General features: G+C 41.2%; 1 protein-coding gene across 3 annotated transcripts in view; it reads right to left on the reverse strand.

Moving 5' to 3' along the window:
• The window catches only part of LOC124282833, a 53,903-nt gene that overhangs the window by 16,444 nt on the left and 10,774 nt on the right, over nucleotides 1-26,685 (reverse strand). The window contains exons 1-2 of one of the 3 annotated variants that reach the window (XM_046718869.1): nucleotides 24,582-24,829; nucleotides 743-852 (exon numbers count right to left, since the gene is read on the reverse strand). In XM_046718869.1, coding sequence (XP_046574825.1) covers nucleotides 743-840 — 98 coding nt within the window. In that variant the 5' untranslated portion in view covers nucleotides 841-852; nucleotides 24,582-24,829. Of the gene's footprint in view, nucleotides 1-742; nucleotides 853-3,147; nucleotides 3,559-24,581; nucleotides 24,830-26,685 lie in introns of those variants that run through there. The other 2 variants (XM_046718870.1, XM_046718871.1) reach the window with 2 other exon arrangements.

A 26,685-nucleotide genomic window follows, 5' to 3' on the forward strand; every position in this document is an offset into this window, starting at 1 on the left:
AGAAGGCACTTCAAAAAGAACGTATTCCAATGAAGGGAGAGTTGCGGTAGTAATGTCAACACTTAGGCTCTCAGTATCATCACACAGGCGTCATGACGGCTAATGGTTGCCGACCACGCCATTTACTCCATTACGTGGTACATGCACAGCTTTACACCACGGCTAAACCCCTTTTTCATCTACCATTGCTAATGGTTTTGGTTGGAAAGACGGTCATTCGATACCCCTACACTTATAGCTAAACGCAATACTTTGGCAATAAAGGCTGTTTTGGTCCAGATCGTATCATCCTGGAGCCAGCGACGTATGTATATCTTACTATAAAACAAATTCTCTCAAAATCTGTTTACATATGAATGTTGACTACTTTATATACCAGCACCATTACCGGCACAATGTAATGAGGTCGAATATATTTTAATGATGCTGATTATTTCATAAAAAAAAGACATATAATTCCGACTGAGACGTCTAATGTGCCACGAAACTTAAATGTGGGCCAACAAATAAGACTAGTGATGTATGATCCTGTCGAACATCTGTTTAAACGAATGGTTTTGCTGTACATTAATCTTGCAATGAATTTAAAATATTTAAAAACATATTTTGATACATATATTTGCTAAAGATAAAGGAGAAAATTATTTGATAATTGCTTCATGCAAAACATTATTCATAAATTAAATGGATTACTTAAACTCATTGGTCTTTTAGAAGCTGGTGATTATTTGTAGAAACTCACTCGCAAGAGCAGCAGATGATGCAGGCAATGACGCTGATGATGAGGATCCCGCCCCCAACAGAGCCGCCGATGATGTAGCCGAGAGTGGCGTCATCCATGTTTTTTGTTACCTAGCAACATACACAATGACATAACATCAATAAAACCATACGAGCATTTTTTTGCAAAAGGTCGGGAAAGTAATTAACAATATGAAGAGTTCAAAATGTCACGAAGTGTTACTACCACAGTCTCAATTTGCTCGTTATTAAAGTACTTGATGACATGTTCTTTGATGTCATCCATCATCTGGGAACTAAAAACAGATGGCACGTTGATGAAGCACAAAACGTTTTGTCTCATTATACTAAAATCAGTCACCTTCTCATCATATTACCACAAGGTCATTAAGATAATCATTTTGCCCAACTGTATGAAATACACGTATTAGACACAATTGAAATAAAAATACACATGCACATAACAAACACAAAAGCACACACACACACACGCGCTCCCCCCTCCAAAATGACCCCAAAAAAATTAAACACCCCCCAAAAAACCCAAACAAACAAAACAAACAAAAACAAAACAAAACAAAAAAACAAAAAAACAAAAACATAATTAAATCAGTGAAAGATCAGACACTTTCGTTTTAAATCAAAATAAAAGAAACGGGTCGAGCTGTTTTCAAAGTACAAAATATGGTCAAACTGCAAATCTCATAAAATACCTGCACTGTTCGATACCATGTAACATCTGTTGCATTCTGAACCTATTTCATACATATCAAATCAGCTCCTTGAAGACTTTGACAAACTTCCAAATACCCCCATGACCAAATGAGTTCGACACAGCCGTGTTTGTTGCCTGTGTGTTATATAAACCTTTCAAGAAGGGAATGTGAAGTACGGAATATACTATTCGAGATTATGTGCATATGTAGATATACCAAAAGGCTCTCGGCACTATTCAGGAACAGAATGTTATCCTGCCCTACTGAAAAGAACCAGGTTAATCTATGCCTGGATGAACATATTGATTTGAACAGCCAATAAACAAACGCCTTAAATAGATATGTCAAGGGCTTGACAACGATCTCTTTGTTCTCGGTTTTATCCGATGAATATACACAAAGCTGTTTGATAAAATCAATTTCGTGTGAATCATAAACAAATTTTGCCATTGTATAATATTGATGATAAATATACGTTGACATTTTTTGCACTATGTCTAACAAATTCCTTCTTTGAACGAAAACAATTGACAAACAATACAGTATTGACGTTGTTAAAGGTTCTCGAATTTACTGATAGCAATTTTGCAAAAAACTTGAAAATTTCATTGCCCACTTTTATTTCTAGGCAGTGTCCACAAACAGGTTCGAAAAAAATGAATGTGAACCAAAAAATTAATCACCTAAAGAATTTGAATTATTTGAAACATGAAAGAAATACACTGAGTGTGTCACTCTCTCTGATTCTAGCCTTCGCGGTGACATTTTGAATTTTGGCGTGATATTAATATAAAATAATATGGTCACTCCATTTTCAGCTAATTTTTAAATACTATTTCCTCTCCTCCCTCACCAATTAAAGGGAATTAAAACAACCACAAAATATCAAATGGTCGTTCCCTTTTTGAATATGTAAATATACGTGAAACGTTAGTAGGTTGAGCTCGTCTTTCTTGTATCATTCAGGGTTAGCTAAAGGGTGGTCTTAACAATGCTGTACATAGCCAGGTATGAATGAACCCTAATTATGTTTTCAGGCTGTGGACTATACAGTTTAATAACACTATTTTCATGGTATTGTGCATATCCTTGACCTAGCTCAAAGGTTGCATGACATGAATCTGAATGAGCATTGAAGAGGCTTTCCAAGAGCATTGCAGTTTCTGACACCAGTGTAGTGCGTGAGTAGAATTCCAGGATGGCAAAACAGCGTGTTTCAATTACGACAAGTGTTATTTACATGAATGCGTCACAACGAGTATTTCGTTTCACGGTTTTCATTTCCATCAAACATTGCATTATTTATTAGGAGGTAGGTACAAGTGCACAATGAACTTGTATGTGGTGGCAGAAAAAATATCAACCTCGAATTCGTACATATCTGTGATATTCCAGACACGACTCCGTGTTGGGAGTGACTACGTATTTGTACATAGAAGAGTTTAAAGAGCTGTGGATATGTATGGGGCAAAACATCCTAAAAACGTACAAAAAACGAAGTATCACGACGCTCGAATATTGCCAAATAGAGGGATTCTTTGTCAATAGTTTTTTCATATAAAATATTATAATTATTTGTTTTAGGTGCCAGTTATCACGAATTCTAAATTCCATTTGCTGTTAGAGATACACATCTCCACACACGGGCATTCGAGGTGCCATATTAAATGAGTGGAGATTGGCTACATACCTTAAATGGCTGCGGTGGTCACTTATCATCATAAACACTATACATCAGTGTCACGGTAAATTCCTTGTTACACAGTTCTTTCTCTCGTCTATGTTATACCTTGTCCCGCCACACTCCCATAAGTTCCAGGGTTGTACTCATTCGCGCGCGACGGTGTAGTAATGATCGCCTGAAGAAACCATGTAGTCACACCAGATCATCAGCGAATGGCGACAATATTCAACTCGGCCGCATCACACAGATTCAATGTACACAGGACTTAACATATCAACATTTGCTTCCCATTTTGGACTTAAGTATACTGTCGTAACCTTAGCATGTATTCACATCAAGTCATGTGGTCAACTGGCTCAGTCATTGGTTCGTGATGTCGTCTGCTTGTCTCGTGCACACCTGTCGTCTGCTTTGGCAGCTACCGCGGGATTTGCGGGGTTCGATTACATGTGTTCGGTCTCTCTATTGATTTGTTGAGGAAATCTTTGCTGAGAACATTTTACACTGACAAGTCGGGTAACTTTAGCCATGTGGGACGAATCATTACTGGCCGCTGTTACCGGCTTATCGCAGTATACCCCACACCTTTGTTGTAGTCTACAGACTAATACCACAGTCTTGGGTTGTGTAATTGGGACATTGCTGTAGATTAAGATACTAGTAATTACTGCAATGGAACTTAGTGTAGCAGAAAGACTTTGATTATGGTATTAGGGAAAGTTACGCGAGATTGATATAAGTCACCTACAAAGTCACTGCGGGGTTTATAATATGGTAGAGATTGTAGGCACAGGTAAACTAATAGGACCTAAAACTAGGTCTCACTCTGGGAATCAAACTGGGATCTGATGAATGACGTGCCAAGTCGCTGTCATTTTTTATCCACACTTTATTTGTTGTATCAGGACAACATGTCAGTATGAAAAAATAACGGCATCGAACTATCGAAAATAATTCTTTCTCAACTGGAACCGAGATATTTGGAGATGTTTCGTAATATTAAACCTAATTGAATATACAAGATCTCACCTTACGTGTGACTCTATGTCGTTGAAAACTGACAAAATGGCTGTCAGATCAGAGTGTTTGAAAGAATCATCAAGTTGAAATCCATACCCGTGTTTATTCGACTGACCTGAAGGTAATCTTATACAGTCTGACGTGTGAGCCGGCCCATTACCACACAGATAAACGCATCGACCGGGCACTGACGTAAATGCCCCAGACCCGATAGAAAATGTTGAAAGTGTCTTCCCTGTCCATTGAAACAGCGACACAGACAAGAGGCTTGTCTTTCATGAACAGCTTCTGCTGTCAATGGACATGGGAATGACGGTATGTGTTGTTAGGTATTATAGCCCCATTACTTTGGGTGTCACGTATTAACTTAAACTGTCACGTGACTACCACGAGCAATCGCATGTGACAAAATCGATCATCGATCTTCTGTCAGAAATAAGCTCTGAGAGTTACGAACTGATCCCACGCTTTGTCTCTCAGGTATTGATTGTCTGGTGGTTGGAGAATATACGACATTTTTAGACATCACAAAGTGTTACCCTTAAGATTGTATACGATCTTCCCATATCCTTCTCCCTACTTATGTCCCCATGGACCTCAGCGGGAGGTCTAGAAACGTAATCTGTGATCACTTTTACTGCACCTTCGACAAGAATATACAGGCAATATATTCCGGTAACACTACGTTGCATAAATGTACCTGTTGGCAGTGTACACGGGACGTGGACGTTCGGCGTGTCAATATCAACTCTGTATTGAAGTCGTGTGTCACATTTTCTAATGACACATATACTTTACTACAGTTGTAACATATGTTACGTGGGCTCATCTATCTGCGTAGAAAATCATTATATTAATGGTTTGTTCTAGACATGCGAGTTAAGGTTGTGTGGACTGTCACGCATGTCATGTGATATCTGTGCAATTAAAACCTATAAAGAAGACCACTGTATGGACATGCCTGCTGAACCTGCTCAGAGGACCACTGCATGAACATGTGGGGCTGATGAACCAGCATAGAGGACCACTGTATGAGCATGTGAGATCTGATGAACCTGCTCAGAGGACCACTGTATGAACATGTGAGGGCTGATGAACCTGCATAGAGGACCACTGAATGAACATGTGAGGGCTGATGAACCTGCATAGCGGACCACTGTATTGGACATGTGGAGCCTGATGAACCTGCACATAGGACCACTGTATGGACAGCTGAAGGCTGTCATGTCAGTTATTACGTAAACACAAGCAAACAAGTATGTCTTCTGCGAGTCTTCATTCATTTAACAAATGAGTAATGATCCATCCGGTCTGTTTTACAGAAATCAGACACCCACACACCCATGTTGGTAGCATGCTATAACATAATCCCTTGTCTGTTTTTCTAGCAGTTACCACGAAAAGAAAATGATGAACCCTTAACATGTGATTCTGGGAATGGTTCTATCATTTCATAGTGCAGACAAATATTTGACAGTGCCAGGAAAAGACACGAGCAGTCCCAGAAAAAGAGAAGTGTCGTTGACATATCGCGACAACACGTCCACAGTAAGTAAGCCAGGCAGAATACAAAACCAACCAAGTTTTATAAAAGTCTTAAACAACAGTATGGAAAACTATAATAGGTTATTTCTTGTTCTCAGAAAGTGTTTATTTAGTGAATAGAGGTTGCATGCAAGACACAGAGTTCAGGCGCAGTGCATCGCCTTTTAAACATGTGGAGTTTGTCTAAGTTGAAGTGCTGTGGAGACAGAGAAAACTCTTTTTACCCCATGCCGTGAGACAGAAGGATCGTGTGTGTTCACTTCAGGATGGAGGGCTTAAAGGGGTGAGATGCGGATGCAGGGGCTTTCGTTACAATCTGCCGGGCAGGCTGAACAAAACCGTGTTATCCTGAGGAATTTCTCATTATGCAAAGTATTGCCAACATAGTGGTCTATTCATGAGGTTTATGAAAACCCAGGTAATAGCCTGGTTCGTTCATGTGATGTCGTGTTCTTGTGTAAGAAAAAGACTAGTAGATATTATTGTGCAAGTAGTAAATCAGTAGATGTCCTTGTGTAAATAGGAGACCAGTAGATGACCTTGTGTAAATAGGAGACCAGTAGATGTTCTTGCTTAAATAAGAAAAGTAAATGTTCCTGTGTAAATAAAAGCCCAGTAGATGTCCTTGTGTGGGTAGTGTCTTGTGTAAGTAAAAGATCAGTAGATGTTCTTCTGTAATTAAATGACTATTGGATCCTTGTGTAGTTGTGCTTTTAGATGAGATTGCTTTTGATTAAGGACAGGATGTTGTCGCTTCTACTATTATTTAACAAAGTGATACCTTTGTCAGGCAACCTTCTCGTCCTTTGATGAAAGTACTAAACGATGGATCTGATATTTCAAATAGTTTCTCCGTAAAACATCATACACGCACCATCAACACCCAACGTTGTCAAGCAGTTATATATTTCTGCCCCCAGAGTAAGCGCAATGGTGTTGACCGACACACAACCATGACAATAGTGAACGCTTCAAGCGGTCCGTCTTGTAAGCCAAAATATCAACGGTCCTTGGAGGCCCTCTGATCTGATCCCCGTTGACCATGAATTCACCCGGGCCACCCAGTTTATCATCCAGGACAGGTACAACATAAAGGGCTAGTGTTGACACTCAACCCCCACACTCGGTTCTTCACACAATGTAGGGCTACGTAAATCAACGCTGACCACTAGGTGGCTGGAGAAGGTCAAGACAAGTACCCTCTATACCCAACTCCCGACCCTGACCTTTTCCTCCCAGTTGAACCACACCCTGTAATGTTCAACTCCTGCATACAATGCCCATTAATGGAACTGTCACGGTATCCCTCCTACAAGCGCCTTTAACTGTTTACAGTTGTTTGTTTGTTGTTCAGCAACATTCCACGCACCTGACACGGCGGCATTCGGTAACTATTCGTGGCTGGATCCAGTAATTAACTTGATGCGCATCGATCAACGAAATTAGGATACGATGACAGGCATCAGCCAAGCCTGCGAGCCGGACCACTCGATCCCGTTAGTCGTCTCTGACGACATGCCTTGATGGATTGAGACCACTCTGGCCCAGGTCCAACCCCACGGGTCCAGCAGCCCCGAGTACTATACAGCATCCATTTTATCCTCTCCCCATCTCTTTTTCTCTCATTCCCTCCCCTAGCAAGATACCCCTGTCTCTACCTTTGACCTCCTATAAAAACCTCCCTAACCCCGTCACCCTTTGTACGTTCTTTCATCACTCTCCTTGACTTATCTTGTCTTCTATCTAGGCTTACAATTGATGTCACTAAATTCAGCACTTGGCGTGTTGGGTACACTGTGTGGAATAAATAAGTTTAAACAAACGTACTAACAAGACTATACACTCAGCACGACTGAACATTCCGCCAACTCCCCATGCTATAGTTACCTAACTATCGTGTCCTCCTTGAAAGAATTCAGCTGGTCACATCACTGGTACTATCGACGCCAAGTGTTTGCTGAGAGATCACGCCCTTTCAGTGACGGACTGACTGGACAACATCATCCGGAATGACTGACATGGGGCCATTTCTGGTCATTTCTGTTATGTAACGCGGTAAGCTATACTATGTCTATTTATAACGGTAATGTTGCAGATTACAGCGTAAAAGCAAATTTATTCAATCACACTCGCATGTCTCTCGCAACCACCTACACCTGGTAATTTAGGTTTCTTAATAACAACCATTTTAGAGTCAGCGAGTGGTTGAATTTTTATTCCGCAGTCAGTATGTTCTGGTTATACCAAAGTGGGCTGAACATGATCGAGTCTGGACGAAGTAAACCAGGAACAGAAAACACGAGCAACGATCTACCCATCATATTTGCTTTAGTCGACGCGTATCTGTAGAGTATTGGGAACCATTGTGCAAGAGAATTCCTTCGGGAAAAGAAAGGTTTGAAAGCTATGGTTACACCAGCCTGAGAGAGTTACTGTTGCTGAACGACGCAGCAACAATTTTGAGATTCTTCACGGCGAGGTAACACCAAAACTAAACACAATTCGCTGATAAGTACATCAAGAAAAAAACATAACACAGCAGAAATTCTGCAGCATCTTGACGCATTGTTCTTTGTTTTGGGGAATATGCTAATTCATATAAAAAGGAATGTCCAAACTATTAACATTCCAGGCGTCATAGCTTCACATCTGCGCTTTACACGGACCCATCACCCGTTTTATGTCTTGTGTGCCGATATGAGCGGAGCCTCGCTGACAGATATACCATTGTTGTGTGCCACATCCTTGTAGACGAAGTACAATGGCAGGTAAAAACAAGCACGTAACACTACACCTAGACGAGGTTTTCCTCGGGATTTCATCCTATTCATAAAGCGTTAATTTGTAAAGAGTGTTTCTTCTTCTGAATTATTTAGTTACGGATAACTTTGTGTCTCATGTTATTTGGTGGGAAAAAACTTTCTACAGAAAACCGTAGTCCGCACGGCAGGCTTTCTGAAGCGTATGCCTTTTGACGACTCCTCCAACAACCATCAACCACACACTCCCAACCACACACTTCCAACCACACGCTCCCAACCACACGCTCCAGACCACACGCACGCACGGGCGCACAAACCCTCTATTCCATCTGGGTAAGGTTTTAATCCGCTTTTAGCAATATTCCAGCAATATCACGGCGGGGGTGACCTAAAATGGGTTTCACATATTGTGGGGATTCGAACCCGTGGTCTTCACCGTGATGATATAACAACCACTATTTAGAAATGCGCCTCATACCAAAAGACGTTAAGATGTGTTAGATGTTGTTACCGTGCCTTGTGTTCGGAATACAGGTGAGAAACCAACAAGTTGGTTGGAGAACACTGTGTCTGGGTGCGTTATCAGCTTTAAACTGAGATGTTGTGTCTAAGTGACTTACCACTATAAAACCAACATATGTCGCGACCAGTACAAGCAGCTGCACATACACGTGCACGTATGTCGTTATATAAGTGTCATAGTCTTGGACGCACCGTAAAAACCCATTTCACCTCTCTTCCTAGAAGCAAATCAAAACTTCCGACATTCCCAAGCGTCGCCCACAGATTCGAGCCAGCTGGGGGTGTCGGTGCCCGTCCCGCCCAGACAGAACAATGCCCCTTCATGATGGTGCTGTCACCAGGGGCGTGAGACGTTAGACAACTGTTTAATATCCACCATGAACACTTCGTTCCGCGGGCGGTAATAAACACGCAAGTGTTGTACGACCCAGGTTCAACAGCCGGGGGCACCTTCACTACCTCTGGCTAGGAATGTCAGAACACAATCCATCTCAATCTACCAGTGTTGTTGACACTGTACAAAATACTAGGTTAAAACACGATACGGGTGAATGACATGTGCCGCGTCTCTGAAAATGTTTACTTCATAGATTGTAGTTGTCATTGTTGGTTAATGTGACCAAATGCTGGCGGCTACCCGAAATAAAGCTGCGATTTCCTCTTAAATAATCATAGCATGTATCAGTCTTCTTCGTGAGATAATCTTATTGTATCTTCTGATTTTGTTCAACATCGCCCTCATCAATACTCCTGCTTTATAAACACCACCACCCCCACCCCCCCACACACGCCATCCATACACTCCTACACACACGGACCTTCTTGCACCTGTCTCTGCGACCCTGCCATCACATTCTCTACCTGTCAGTAAACACATTTGTTTGTTTGTTGTATACCCCCGTACCTTGCAATGTTTTCAGCTGTATGACAACAGTCAGTAGGTTATGGAGTCTGGACCAGACAATCCAGTGACATAATAAACATCGATCTACTCAACTGTGATCTAGTGACGTGCAAGGTTCATTTGTTGAATATACTGTTCAACGTATTTAGAGACCATCTGATTGTGCTTATTGTTAATTATATAAAAGATTAGCAATAGTAATATGAATATATCGGGTGGTCCGAAACTTCTTTTAAGTAGAAACAACCCAATACAGAGTGCGATAAAGACTGCCATTTCCACATTTGAACAAAAAGAACATTTCGGTACTATTCTCCAGAGTTTTGTGTATCCAAATATCCGACTACTGGGCGAACTAGATGCCAAATCAATTCCATGCAGTATTATTGTAAAATATCCCATGAATTTTGTTCTAAATTCCTGTGCTCTAAAAATGTTTCATCATACCGTTTTAATGTGTACATTAGCATTCCTTGGTGCAGCTTTTAGATAAATAACAAAAGCTGTGACAGTCACATTATTAATATAAGTTATACGCCCACTATGGTAAACGTCACACGGCGTGCCGTACATACACTGTGTCTGGGAGGTGAAGGAACCCCAGCAGGGTTGGGAGATCGCGTATCTCACCATACCATTACCAATATCTTGTGTACAGCATGGAGCAATGTTAGTTTTACTGATTATTTCGTGTGCATTGATATACAGACTGTGGATATCAATTAAAAATATAATAAATTCTTTGAAGTAATGTGCTCGTCTATCATCATGATGTCAGATGTTATTATCCTACATAGATCATACACTTCAAACAAACATGACATACAGCTGTATCAAACTGTACATGCTTGTAGACATTCCAGCAGCAGGGGACCCGTGAAGGTCCGGGTTAGAATGTGCCTTCAGTAACCCATGCTTGTCGTAAGAGGCGACTAACGGGATCGGGTGGTCAGGCTCGCTGACTTGGTTGACACATATCATCGGTTCCTAATTGCGCACATCGATGCTCATGCTGTTGATCACTTTATTGTCTGGTCCAGACTCGATTAATATATAAAGTATATACCTTGTCATATATACATAGCTGTATCAGTATGGCCATACCAACAAAACATAAAGTGTAAATACAAATACCTACAGGTACTGTATATACTGAGGTTTGTAGCTCATATAGCATGTAGGGGCGGCGGGGTAGCCTAGTGGTTAAAGCGTTCGCTCGTCACGCCGAAGATCCGGGTTCGATTCCCCACATGGGTGCAATGTGTGGAGCCTATTTCTGGTGTCCCCCGCCATTATATTGCTGGAATATTGCTAAAAGCAGCGTAAAACTAAACTCACTCACTCATATAGCATGTAAATATACCATGTTGTCACCTGTAACAGTGGCGTAACCTTGCTGTCAAGACTGTGGTACGAAGTCTACAGGTTCAGTAATTGAACATGAAATCCCTTAACCACTTTACAATCCACCCAGATGGATCTACCCCGAGACTGATCCGAGAAACAATTGAAGTGCCCCACCCATATCGGCCACCGTCACTGTGGTTATGTTTTCCCATTATCTCGGATCTATAGATATAATCTAAGTTTGTTTTACATGACATGAAACCTGGATTTAGCTTTTGTGCGCATTTAATACACACAAAAGTAGGTGATTAGGTTTGGTGAGTCGGCGACTGCCTGGCGTCTAGAATTGCAATGGAACTGTCGATGTAAACAGAACGGTCTGATTGACTCAAAAACAGAGCCATGACGTGGAGGAGCCTTGTGTGGATAGTGTGTTTGTTTGTTGTTTAACACCGCACTAGGCAATATTCCAGCTGTACGATGACTGATTGTAAATAATCGAATCTGGACCAGACAATCCAGTGATCAACAGCATGAGCATCGATCTGCGCAATTGGGAACCGATGACATGTGTCAACCAAGTCAGTGAGCCTGACCATCCGATCTCGTTAGTCGCCTCTTACGACAAGCATAGGTTGCTGAAGATCAATATTCTAACCTGGACCTTTACGGGTATTTCGTATATTGAACATTTTGCAAAACTGACCTGCGCAGATGAAGTATAGAGGTGCTGAGTTAGTACTATAGTGAAAGGTTTTGTTTCATCGACGTTTGAACTAAGTTTACTAGAACTCTGGGTTGTAACTCTATGTGTCGGTTTAGTGAGTGAGTGAGTGAGTTGGGTTTTGTTGCCGCTTTGAACGGCATTATTACCAAGGACGCAATCGGGGTGAATATGGTTTGGAACCCAAATCACAGGTCTTTGGCGTGCCCAGATGACACAAGTCTGTACAGGGAAGTGCGACTGGGCCAATTGTGCCCCTTGTGTATTGCTTTGATAAGCTCCGCTGTTTGTCAATTTTAAAGAGTCTCGACGCTTTTCATTCTTGGAATAACGTAAATAAGGAAAACTTGCCACTATCACAAGAAAGGGTCACACATGGTTTCTGCTGTTATACGGGTTCCCTCCAGTATCACCAGGTAATTCTCATACAATGTTGCAACATCAAATAACCTGATATCAAACCAAACAGGAATAACGGATCGATCCAGGGATCTTTTTAACATTCAGGTGTGGAAGAGTCTCTGCAAATTTGACCTTCAGATTGTTTCTACAAACACTTCCGCTGACACTAAGCCCTGTGTGGGAATTAAACACAGCGTTAAATTGGTACGAAAACAAGGACAAAGGTTGAAATTCAATAACCGCACTGGTTTTCATGTTCATTGCCATTCAGCTCATTGGTATGGAATGTCTAATCGAAATCCTAAACTTTGATGACACAATAAAAGATAAGCTTGCCCAGCAAGGCGGTGTCCGAATGTCTGACCTTCACACCCTTGGGTCTCTGCCGGTCATGACCTCTGACCCTTTAGGTACGCTCGCTTCGTAAAAGTTTGTGTAAATCAGAGCTATCAAGTCCAAGGCGTGGGTTTGACTGGGGTTTCAGTATGTCGACCAGGCGGAAATATTGCTTGTGCCCTACACATGAAGTTCAACAGAGCATGGAATCCACTGGTGCAAGCTATCAGCCGAAGCCAAGCTTTCGGCATGAATCACATCCTTTCATTATGAACGTTAGGGGTGCATAAAGGGGAAATGGTTAGTAAATGACGAGGCCACGAAGCTGGCATGAAGTAAGTCATTGTGTGTATCAGATGGCGTAGACGGTGGCACGAGGGTCTCATTATCTGTATGACCAGATCATAAGGTGGGGTTCACTTGTAGACTGGGATTGTCTCAATATTGTTGGTTTATATCACATGAAGCCATGCCACTTACTTCGCGGATGAGTGAACAACAGAGGATATTTACTATATAAGATAAAGTACTCATCAAAAATCGATATCCACAAGATGTATAAGAATATACCTGTGGCTTGAAAGAAACACGTAACATTAAGATAAATATACATGTATACGAGATGTATGACGACCGACAAATAAAACACTTGTTAACCAAATATGCATGAATCTACGTCGTGGTTATGAAAGCAGATATAATATATATCTAAAGACCCATGAAAAACATATTTACCAGAAGAATTAATCATAAACATATATCAGATATATATTTATATTACTATTTATTACCGAAGTCGTCAAATTGAGGAAAATAAACCAAAATCTACTTTCAAACATAGGCTCGCTACCCGCCGTCGCCGCATGTAGAACGCAACGTCATAGAAGAAACGTGACGTCATAGCATTGTTCATGACGTTACGTCACCATGACAAAGTGATATTTTTCCCTGGAGCGTCGTATGAAAAATATGAACGATATTTTCGCCCTCGTAGATAATAAATATTTATAAGACTTCAGAAACCATTGATTAGTTGTAGTGTTAATTACTTTCCGTATGCATGAGTAATATCGTATCCACCGTACATATAGATAATTAGTAGAAATGCATATCCATATTTCCAAAATGTATCATTGTGATCTGTGAAGTCATGAAAAGAAGGTTGCTAACGTGATCCTGGATCGACCGTGTGTACTCAACCATGAAACAATCACCATAAACTGTTTACCTTCCAGTCGGATTACAACGACCAGTTCGTTTCATTCGACACTGGCACATTAAGACACAAGTCGCCATTTTTTATTTGTCACTTTAGATGGACATAAACAATCAAGCAAACCCAGGAGCACGATATAGATGGATACGTCATACAGTATAATAGACTGAATAATGAAGGATACACGTGATTGGAACCGTACATTGCTCCATGACGTGAGCTGGGGTCATTCTGGTGTTCTTGCAGCATAGAATCCGTCGTGAAGTACAATTGTACAGTACAACACAGGAACGCTGAGACGGGAGGAGTGGAAATGAGTTGAAATAAAATGTTGGCCTTATCCCAGCCATATAACGAAGACTAGGAAAAGATGCTAGTTTGTTATAAGTACAGCTTTAGCAAAGCGCTGAATAATTCCGGAGATCAAACGTTCGACAAGTTTATAGGTTCTGAATAATTATGATTTCGAGGAATCCGACGCAGCAATTCAGACGGTATTACCTCATATCATATACGTGAAGTAATTTTAAGTGATAAGTAATTAATGAATTCAAGTTGTATATGTCAGTTTTATTTGCGGCGTTTCCCAAACGTTTGATGACATTTACACCGACTCTGTAATTGCCCTTGAGGCAGCGACACGGCATATCTGTCATTCATCAAACGGATGGCAGAGTGCCCGGGGCAGGTGTGCAGGTCAGAGATAGATGTCCGTGGTTGGATCTAGGAAGGAGCCGCAAGGCAGACTAAAGCAGGTTTAAGAAAGTACATGTAATTACTAACAACGAAGCATGTCATTGTAACATGGAAGTGTTTGTTGGGGTCAGTTTAGACCTGAGGGGTGGGGACAATACGGACACCTTGCTGTGTCTCATATGGATGTGACGGGCGGCATATGTGGTCAGTGCCTGGAAGGGTCACCCCAGGGCAGGTATTGTCTGAACAACCTATCGTAGGGGTCTGGAAAAGGTCAAAATATACATACACATGTCCCGTCACATTCATAAACGCCCGGAAATAATAATGGGGCTTATACCAGGGAAGCATGTCTTGTATATCATTATACTGTTGTACATACTTCACAAATAATATACACACTAAAATATAAGTATGTTCGTGTTGTTCAGTGCGGGAACATACAGCCATGGACTTCCTCCCGATACCTTGTCATTAGCCGCGTCACTCATGGCAAGCATGTAGTGGGTGTAATAATGTTCCACACTATTCTGTCGGTACATAAATCCCATACACAATCATTCTTGTTCGACAAAGCATGGCGGTATGTGGCATATGGCAAAGGTACTATTTACCTCAATTATTTCCAAGGTGTTTAAAGACAAGCTGAAGCCAAGATTCTTGGGGACATTCAGGTGGAAGAGTCCTACTACATCCCCTAATTACCCTGTCTGTACCAGCCAACCGTGTCTCGAAAATGACGTCGTCCATCGAGGTGGCCATTTTGACGGAAGATAGAAATACGTCACAAAGCCTGTACTGGGTTCCCGGCCAGCGAAACAAGGAGACAACGTCATGTGCTGATGGAGTGAGTGTGTGGGGTTGGCTTAACGCCGCTTTAAACAGTATTCCAGTTATAGCACGGCGTGCCAGCTTCATGTGGGGGGAAAAGCCCCAAGTGATGAAGGTCTTAGCGTTCATGACTCTGGGGGAAATCACAAGCACGTACAAGGTATACCTGGACACAAAGTCAGGGGTGTTGTCGGTTAATACAGATAACTCCAATATATAAAACAGTGTCTTTGACAAGGAAGTGTACTTGTTCTTTGTGCATGCGGCATACGTTAACAGCTCAGCAGCTTATTTTAACTTATAATTGTTAAATACATTGAAGGGATCACCATAATATTTGATTCAGAAGATTTTACAAATACATGAGGGTTTAGTAAACAAAACCTACACGCAGGAAAACAAAGTCTTTCAAAGGTCATTGACCTCCGTAGCCTAATCTTTTAAACATAATAGTGGTGTCCATATTTTCAAAGGGTAATATTAATTCTGTCAAATTTAATGTTCAAATCAAAAGTGATCCACAAATAGTTGAAAACTACTGACGATACGTGTAGAATATACGTACTCGTTTGTGTTCCGGTGGTCAGACTAACACTTGATTTGCCTTTGTAAACATGAATGCAATTTTCATATTGATGATCACATGAGCAGTATGGGTTCTCAGAGGCATATCTTTCACATTTGACTGAGTGTATTTATCAGCTCTCTTGTACTGCCACGAGCATTGTCGTCCGCCTCTCCGATAGAAGGGAGGACTACTTGGTATCACACTATGTACGAACGCCAATAATCGCCAACTCACTACACAAAGGAAGCAGCATAGCATTTACTTAAACAGACTAACAGAAACGCCCAAGACTAAGGCGTGATTTGGTGTTTACAGATTTATGGAAGATTTGACATGACTTAGGACAAAGCCTTTGTTGACATGGAAAACGTTGTTTATATAGATAATGACTGGCCTTCTACAGCGGTCAGTGTGGTCAGACAAGACTCGGGGTGACTCTCTTGTCGGGAACTGTCTTCGGCGCTGACATCAACTGTCCGTCATTGCTACGTTCTTACCTTATTACTTCGAAACTGCTTTTAACACGTTTATATAGTATCTGGATTAGGTTTATCGCAGTCAAGTGTAATGGTAATATTTTGAATGTTTTTAAAATGGGTGAGTGAGTTTAGTTTTGCGCCGCACTCAGCAATATTCCAGCTATATGTAAATAATCAAATCTGGACCAGACAATCCAGTTATCAATATCATGGGCATCGATCTACGCAATTGGCATACAATGACATGTGTTAACCAAGTCAGCAGCCTGACCACCCGATCCCGTTAGTCGCCTCTTACGACAAACATGGGTTACTGAAGGCCAATTCAAACCCGGATCTTCACGGTCTTTCTTTAAAGATATATGTATATAATAAAACCTATGTGGAATTAATTGAGTTATAGTATCAAGGAACAAAGGATTAACATATGGATTTCATCTTATTCATGCTTTCATTGAGTTGTTTCAGAACGGATGCTTGTACTTTCTTATTTGCTTGCTTAATAAAGGTACTAGCATATGTACCCGAAAGTCACATTGAAAAAATACGCTTGCTTCAATCCTTGTCAAAGCTGTCTTCCTGCAAACATAATGGACGAAATTCTAAGGTCAGTAAAGGCGATTTGTCATAGTGTCGTTAGTTATTGCTGTCATTCGGGAATATATAATGTGAATATCAGCGTCAAAAGATAGTATCTGTCATCGCCAAGGGGTTAAATATATACACATAGAAGCATAAATCACTTAGACACCAGGGCCCTCAAGTCATGGACGCCCGAACCTTTGTTTCACTAATGTGGGTTATGTTATCGCAACAGCATTGTGACATTATTCCTGCCAACATCTCTGTATTGTCACATCTCACTATTCACGTCAAAGGTTCTATATTGCAAAATCTCAACATTCCTGTCAACGTGTATACATTGCACAATCGCACAATAGCCACTTAATATCATCTCACGGGGTCGTACTGTATTTTATGTATCTTTTACCTTTTATGATATTGTACAGTATTAACCTTTTAATATATTACTGTTATATACAACATGTCCCATATGTATTTAGTGTCTCGTAGGTCAATGTTGGCCAGACACTTTTATGAAGTGTGTGACACTTCAATAAAATATTTTTCTTCTTTTTCTACTATTCCTGTCAACGTGTATATTGCACAATCGCACTATTCCTGTCAACGTGTATATTGTAAAATCGCACTATTCCTATCAACGAGTATATTGCTACAGCTCACTATTCCTGTCAACGTGTATTTTGCAACAGCTGACTGTTTCTGTCAATGTCTCTATGTTTTAAGGCAATTGAACCTCTGTATATTGCAACACCGGACCATTCCCGTCAATATCTAAACATCGCCTCATCCCTCTTTACTCACCAGTCTCTACACTTTAACATATCATTCCCGTTAACTTCACGATACCGTACCATAACAGTATTCTTGACAACCATTCACTATCAATGTTTTGGGGCAAGTCCGCACAGGGTCATCAGTAAAAACATAGGATTAGTTACACATGTTTCTTGATCTCAAAATAAATCAATACTAAATGATCACATAACGTCTTGGTTACCATGCCAGTGTACGTCACATACATCACACACATTAGCCTACGTTTCACTCAAAGAAAGAAACAAAAACTATTTCGTTCTTATAATTTTCTTGGGGGGGGATAAAAAACGCTAATGTTTGTCAACCCATGAGCATAGGAATGCTAAGCACGCCAGAATACGCGTCCTGCCCTATTCGTCTTGTTCTAAGCGACTGTGGCGAGCGGGGTCCTTGCAGGGGGTCGTCATTCCTCGATATTCGCGACATCGACGCTGAGAGAGCACGCCCAGTTGCTTTCCATACTTTACCTACACTGGGAAGGTGAAACCGGTTTGCAATACACACGTATCGCTGCCTTCTTGGTGAATAAGGACAAATGTCACTGATCTACTGAACGTTTGTTTATGACTTTTAGCTTGAACTACATTTTACCATAAGTCACAATTTGTATAAGGTTTGCCTTTCGTTATTTTCAAGATAGGCGTTGGCGTTACTAAACCTGAATACATGGCTATGCTTGTGATATGTTAACTACATAAGCACGGGCGTTATTTGAACTTGGGGGTCATAATGAAGCACTGATACATAGAAAGAAAATAGTTTGAGTGAGTGAATATTGCTTAACGCCGCATCATCAATTGTGCAGCTATTCGTGGAGAGGACAAGTCTGTGAATAGAATGTGTCCACAGTAGTACAGTAGTACCATCCGTATTGTATTCTGACGTCACGTCACCACATCAAGTTAGCATCAGTCAACTGAGGAACTAGTCCTGTAACGGCTAAAATAACCAAATGATAGTTTCTAAAAGTATGGTTCAAAATTCAAGATTTCTATTTATTTACACCGATAGATCGGGGAGACCATAAAATGTGGTCGATATCGCTGAAAGGTAGAACCGTAAACAAACGTCATATATTTTATACAATAAAAACTTGATTAGCCTCAAGCAGTTTTTTACACTGAAGTCTTGTATCAGAGATAAGCATCGCATCATTTCAGACACACCAGGTCGTGTCATCTGGACGTGAGATAGGGCATTCCGCAGTAACGCAGGGTGTGGAGGTCTGCTAGTAAGGTGAAGACAGATCAAGTGGCAGATTCTGGCCGGACCTTCCATTTCAACCACCGATCAAGAAACAGCGACACAACTCGTGGGTGCTACTCTCCATAGATAATTGTGGTGTGTTTCAATTTGTATGCAGGCTAAAGCTGAGTTGTGTGTTGATCACATGTCATGTCTGTATCACCTGTATGACATAACATATTTGTTTTCACTCACAAAAACCAAGACTTCCAGCATGACTGATATTTACACAGGTAGGTTCAGGTGATGAGGTCAGCACGGCGTGGGCTACAGGTAACACAAGCTTGCCGTCCAGACTCGCACCTGGACAAATGAATCACGAGGTACGCATCAAACTGCATTAAGTACCTGACGGGGATTGAATAATCGTCGTGGTCACTCCACCTGACTACATGCACTCCAGGGGCTATTTAAAACCGGGATGACCTTTCTCGTACAATGAGGTACCTTTCCCCAAACTCAGGTGGTTCATAGTTCAAATGCATCACGGTCGTGTTACTACTACTAGGGAGTATCGTGGTGTATAAAGCCTTATACAACAGGTGATTTCAGACAACAAGATTCAGGAAACACAACACACTAGGGAGTATCGTGGTGTATAAGGTCTTACACCTTACAAAATTAGCTCCTCAACGGAGATAACGCTATAATAGGCGTTCAATGCATATATAGTACCAGAAAGCAATGATTAATTTTTCAATCGTATATGTGGTAAATGTAGCGTGTAAGAGCGTAACTGATAGGGTGGCAATATGTTCAGTCAATCTGCACTGTGTACTGTGTGTGTGTGTGTGTGTGGGGGAAGAGAGGGTGTTTGGTGTTGTTGTGGGGAGTGGGGAGGGTTGGTGTGTGGTGGGGTGGGGTGGTGTTGGTTGGGTCACTGCGACCAAACACTTTAACACTAAGCCTAATACATCAGGTACAGCTCGCGACTGACAGACCAGGAGTACTTCATCACTTCATCTCAGAAGTTTATCACCAGAAACCATAGCTGCGGTCACCAGGAATTTAGTTTGCACCTTGTATAATGGAGTGAATATACTAAAACATAATGTGTAGTAGTGAGATTTCGACTATATCACGTGCATGTCTGAATAGAGCACTATCCAGTAATGATGAGACGGTCGCCATAACGGGAACAACGTAACGTTGTGGGGTTACAAGGAGACAATCAGTGGTTAAATGAGACATTCAGGGGTAAATGGAGACAACAGGGTACAGTGGGACACTCAGGGGTAAATTGAGACAACAGGGTACAGTGGGACACTCAGGGGTAAATTGAGACAACAGGGTACAGTGGGACACTCAGGGGTAAATTGAGACAACAGGGTACAGTGGGACACTCAGGGGTAAATTGAGACAACAGGGTACAGTGAGACACTCAGGGGAGTAAGTGAGACAACAGGGTACAGTGAGACACTCAGGGTTAAATTGAGACAACAGGGTACAGTGAGACACTCAGGGGTAAATTGAGACAACAGGGTACAGTGGGACACTCAGGGGTAAATTGAGACAACAGGGTACAGTGAGACACTCAGGGGTAAATTGAGACAACAGGGTACAGTGGGACACTCAGGGGTAAATTGAGACAACAGGGTACAGTGAGACACTCAGGGTAAATTGAGACAACAGGGTACAGTGGGACACTCAGGGGTAAATTGAGACAACAGGGTACAGTGAGACACTCAGGGGTAAATTGAGACAACAGGGTACAGTGGGACACTCAGGGGTAAATGAGACAACAGGGTACAGTGGGACACTCAGGGGTAAATTGAGACAACAGGGTACAGTGAGACACTCAGGGGTAAATTGAGACAACAGGGTACAGTGAGACACTCAGGGGTAAATTGAGACAACAGGGTACAGTGGGACACTCAGGGGTAAATTGAGACAACAGGGTACAGTGAGACACTCAGGGGTAAATTGAGACAACAGGGTACAGTGGGACACTCAGGGGTAAATTGAGACAACAGGGTACAGTGAGACACTCAGGGGTAAATTGAGACAACAGGGTACAGTGGGACACTCAGGGGTAAATTGAGACAACAGGGTACAGTGAGACACTCAGGGGTAAATTGAGACAACAGGGTACAGTGAGACATTCAGAGGTAAATGGAGACAACAGGGTACAGTGGGACACTCAGGGGTAAATTGAGACAACAGGGTACAGTGGGACACTCAGGGGTAAATTGAGACAACAGGGTACAGTGAGACACTCAGGGGTAAATTGAGACAACAGGGTACAGTGAGACACTCAGGGGTAAATTGAGACAACAGGGTACAGTGGGACACTCAGGGGTAAATTGAGACAACAGGGTACAGTGAGACACTCAGGGGTAAATTGAGACAACAGGGTACAGTGGGACACTCAGGGGTAAATTGTGAGACAACAGGGTACAGTGAGACACTCAGGGTAAATTGAGACAACAGGGTACAGTGGGACACTCAGGGGTAAATTGAGACAACAGGGTACAGTGAGACACTCAGGGGTAAATTGAGACAACAGGGTACAGTGGGACACTCAGGGGTAAATTGAGACAACAGGGTACAATGAGACACTCAGGGGTAAATTGAGACAACAGGGTACAATGAGACACTCAGGGGTAAATTGAGACAACAGGGTACAATGAGACACTCAGGGGTAAATTGAGACAACAGGGTACAATGAGACACTCAGGGGTAAATTGAGACAACAGGGTACAATGAGACACTCAGGGGTAAATTGAGACAACAGGGTACAATGAGACACTCAGAGGTATAATGGGACATTCGACTTTCAAATGATGCAGTGCAACTACCCGATCCTCAGTTCACAAGCATCGGAACTGGGGTCCAAACCCGCTGCAGATTCCCATAACAACATAATCGGAATAATAACATACGTCATCACGGACATCCCCGGCAGACCCTTTTAACCTTGCCATGGCAACAGCACATCAGTAATGTGTGAAACATACTTATAGTCTATACATAGTCTCTTGTAAACACAAATAATATTAATTTGTCTTAATATGGGAGATATATCAATCGATGCTTTAGTACTTAGATGCACTTGTAACGACCTTCTCTATAGCACTTAAAATGCATTTTGACGGTCAAGCAGATTGTTTGATCTGTTGTGAAATATCGACTTTGTGGTTTACCCTCACAGCAATGGGCTGGCGTCACTATATTTGTGAGAAATTGTGAACACATATATATTCACTGACCTTTTAAATATTTAAACAAGATATATTAGTTCTTCTCATTGTGGTTTCAAACCAGATATATGGACACGTTTATTCACATTCCTCTGGTGGCAACACAGACCTATATACTCGCGTACGGATTGCCAGGTGTGAGTCAACCAGACCTAAGTTACTTGAATTGATTGCTGATGTCGATGAACAAATTGAACCCTGCACAAAGCAAATAACCCGAGATTGGAAGAATTTCTTTTCGAGATCTGTATTGACACTGCTGCGTGAATAACACTTGACGACTAAATACGTGTCAACATAACACATAACCCACATTCCAGTGTACAGGTGTGTATGCTAAATCCAAAGTAATATGAAACACAAGGCTAGGGGGTACCTGAAGGTAATGCAAACACAGGTAAAATACAAGGCCAATTCCAAAGAATAAGCTGTCTTCATTATCTGTCGAAGGGAAAAAGAAGTATATTTTATGCAAAACGAAACCGCCAGTTCACGTTTGCCCTCGGGTATGTAGCACAATGGGAAGGTTTCCTGTTAAATCTTATTGTTTACATAAGTGTTTGTTTTGTAGGTTTACAAGTTTGGACATTTGGACATTCGTATGGTGTCCCTACCTCTAAACGAGTAAAATGTCGTGCCGATATATACTACCCATCAAAACTTTAGACTCACCTAAAGCACTCATTATATGTTATGTATATATATATATATATATATATATATATATATATGGTTACATCGAAGATGAATTTCTCCACTAACTTGGGGGAACCAACTGCAAACTTTGTGCAGATGGATTATACGAGGATCATGCATCAAATTGCTTAAAAGCATGTGCAAATATTGTTCCTGTGAACAGCTGCGTTTTGTTGTAAAGTTTTGTTCAGAATTCGCCAATTTTTACTGATTTTCATCATTTACTGAACTCATAACAATAATCTTTTCAACGTTACGAATTTGTTTTACAATATATTAGTTAATGTGTAAATACCTCTTGTATGTAACACACAATCACAAATTGGGATTAAATTTGTCAGTACCTTCAAATTGAATGGAATATTTTGCAAAATCAAGTTTAGAACAGTTGACTGAAGTAAGTGGCTACGTTTACACTAGTGAGTCTAAACTTTTGATGGGTAGTATATATTGTAACGCTCATGCTGGGTTGAATAGATTTCATATTGATAACAAAACTAATATTTTGACTCATATATTCTTGTTTCTCTTTGATCGAAGAAGAAATATGTATTCCCTCGTGAATCTGTGGTCTAATTAATGTCGCTTTTGTAAGGCACCAATTGCGATGAGATCAGATATTTTTGATTGCACTCGTGCAATTGACCGTTAAAGTATAAATACAATAGTTAGTTGGATTATGACCGAACTAAGTCACAATACAAACAGTTTGAAGTTTTATGTATTTAGTTGACGGATTTCTAGATGCTATTGGTAGTGAAACGTGGCCACAGTTCACGTATAGATCTTACTTTCTTAGTGGATTCCTTTCAATGTGTTATACCAGAGTATATGGTCTCTGGTTATACTTCGTGTATTCATCTTTCTGCTATCTGCGGTTTAATCCCAAATTGTGATTGTGTGTTACATACAAGAGGTATTTGTTCAATAAATCAATGACAAGTTTAGACCATCTGTAATTATGACCGAGTCAATCAAGAAATTTTGAAACTGACTGAAATATTAATTTATTTTATAAACTGGCTGAATTGATTGTATCGTATAAACAGGCGGGCCACTTGCGTTCACAGCGTCATCAAGAACAGCAAAGGTATGTGATTCACATATTCCCAAATTAACGAATGATAATTACGTCGTAGTGTACCTTTAGGGGCGTTGTCGACAATAATCTTTAAAAATGCCGGGTTACCGGAATAACAGGGTAATACTCTAATACTCTATACAACAGGGATGTAATAAATAATTATGCATCAGACACAAAGGCTAAATCGTCAGAAGACAACTTGATTTAAAAATAATTTTACCTATTGTATTGTAATGTACACATAATATATGGACTCGCATGTCTGGCTACGTATCTGCCATTTCGAAACCGCTCCCATAATGGGCATATACCTAGTGGTCGGACTGCCACAATATCTGCTCAAAACACACCCGTCACTTTTTGTACACATTCTAAACACACGTGGTAAGATCTTTCAAACCAGAGGTCTTCTTTCACACACGACGACAAATCAATACACGACAATCACGCTGACTGCCTTACCTGTGAGTTCAAAGAAGCCGATCAGGTAAATTCCAAATCCAGTGATGTTATATCCGACGTTCTCAAACCACCATTTCAGTTTGTCAGTGCTGATTACTAACAAGCTCGTCCCAGCTTGGACCTCGGCCTCTCTGAAGGAACAATCACGAAATGTGTACCCTCGGTGATGAGAGCGTTCACTGACTGAAATATGCCCAGCAAGCGTGTTGACTGTCACCCGCTCGCCTCGGCTGTGGCTTGTACTGGAGACCACCGCATACCTTGCCATGCATGCCTGACTTGCGGACACCGATACGCACTCGCCTCGATATAACGCGCTTACGGGGTTATTCGCAGCACACACCCGGAATTTCACTTGGTTTGTTAGATGATTGGAATGTTGAACTATTTTAACTCTCTTTTAACATGTCATGTTAAATGATAAAAATTAAACTGACCTCAACCTTCCCTCTCCCAATCCATAATTTTCGGTATATTTTGTAGAAATAAAAATTATTTAAGCATCTTGCAAATCTGAAGATGATTCACACCTTGCGACATAAGGGCACGGAATCACCGTGAATCATAAACAGATTTCGTGACAACATATTCTAAAAACGACATTCATGTGTCGTTAATCATAAGTACCCTGTGTCCACCCGCCCAACTGGTCAGTTCGCTCGCTATATTAGGGGTATCATGTCGGGTGGGTGAAATGGTGACGTTCCAATTAACCGCGCAGTAACGAGGCTGAGAGCCTTGCCCTGCAGTGACGCCAACGGGGCAATTAAAGCTATTCAGAAACATAAGATATAAACTTGGGAAGCAGAGAATGGGTAATCAACAATCAGAGATGACAGGTAGCACTCTTACTGTGATAAAACGCCTTCTAAGTAGGCTTATCAAAACATAAGACGGATTTATAGGCATGTATACTGTAGCAGTCCATTCTTGGACGAAAGTTGTAAAAATATTTATGACGTTCAGATCTAACCTTTCTTCGACATCGTCATTTTTGTGTATTATTTTTAAGAGAGGGGGCTACAATTGATCATTGCAACGGCACTGTTTCGGGCATATAGAACAAGTTTCAATAGCAACACGCACGAACAGATATTGTCTTTTGAAAGTGGTCAGTGTTTGTCTTTGAGAATACGCTCAGTACAGTAAAGTACAGCTGTGGGAGCCGTGCCAGTTTTCACTTGTCGCGGTATTTTCCGTTTTCGTACCCTCACTTTAGTAACCGTTTTAAACCTTTTCTAAAATGTCTAGAAATCGAATTATCTTGTCACAATCTATGCATTTCTTTGCTAGACGGCCGCTATTTTCCTGGAAGTAAGTTCTTATATACCAAACCGAAACGGACCAAACCGAAGCCCTTGTACCGCATTACGTAGCGTACAGTGGTACGAGCGTACCGTTTCACCTCTAGTACACAAAGTACGTGGTCTTGACTACCAGTTGTCAGACTTCCAGTTTTTTTGGAAGCCTTGGTTGCTGAGTAGGTTAGATGGCTGACTTTGTGAGCTGGTCATTTGGATGCCTCACGCATCCCCAAACAACTGGACTCTGTACATTACAAAGAAGGTGTAATTCGAAATATAACGCTTGTTAAGTACAAGTACGTTATATCACTATTACAAAGTTCTATATAAGTCAAGTTTGTTAAACACATATTAACATAACAATACTATTGACAACTGTTTTAGCCCAGGCTTAAGCCACCAGCAATCAAAGGAAGGCCAACGCTGGGTAAGATACCCATATTATCTGTGAAGTGATTATATAAACTCTAGTGTCTATTGATACTATCAGGTAATAGTTTCCTCTACATTTGTGGCTTGATCATTAGCTGTTACGTAGTAATAAAGCCATACTAAATAATCTCAACAGTCCCACTCCATCTTCCATCACTTCATTGCGAACCCGTGAAGATCCGGGGTAGAATAGGTCTTCAGCAACCCATGCTTGCCACAAAAGGCGACTATGCTTGTCGTAAGAGGCGACTAACGGGATCGGGTGGTCAGGCTGGCTGACTTGGTTGACACATGTCATCGGTTCCCAATTGCGCAGATCGATGCTCATGCTGTTGATCACTGGATTGCCTGGTCCAGATTCGATTATT

Source organism: Haliotis rubra, unplaced genomic scaffold (assembly GCF_003918875.1).
Source record: "Haliotis rubra isolate DU_JTF1 unplaced genomic scaffold, ASM391887v1 Scf304, whole genome shotgun sequence".
Classification (NCBI taxonomy): Eukaryota; Metazoa; Mollusca; class Gastropoda; order Lepetellida; family Haliotidae; genus Haliotis; species Haliotis rubra.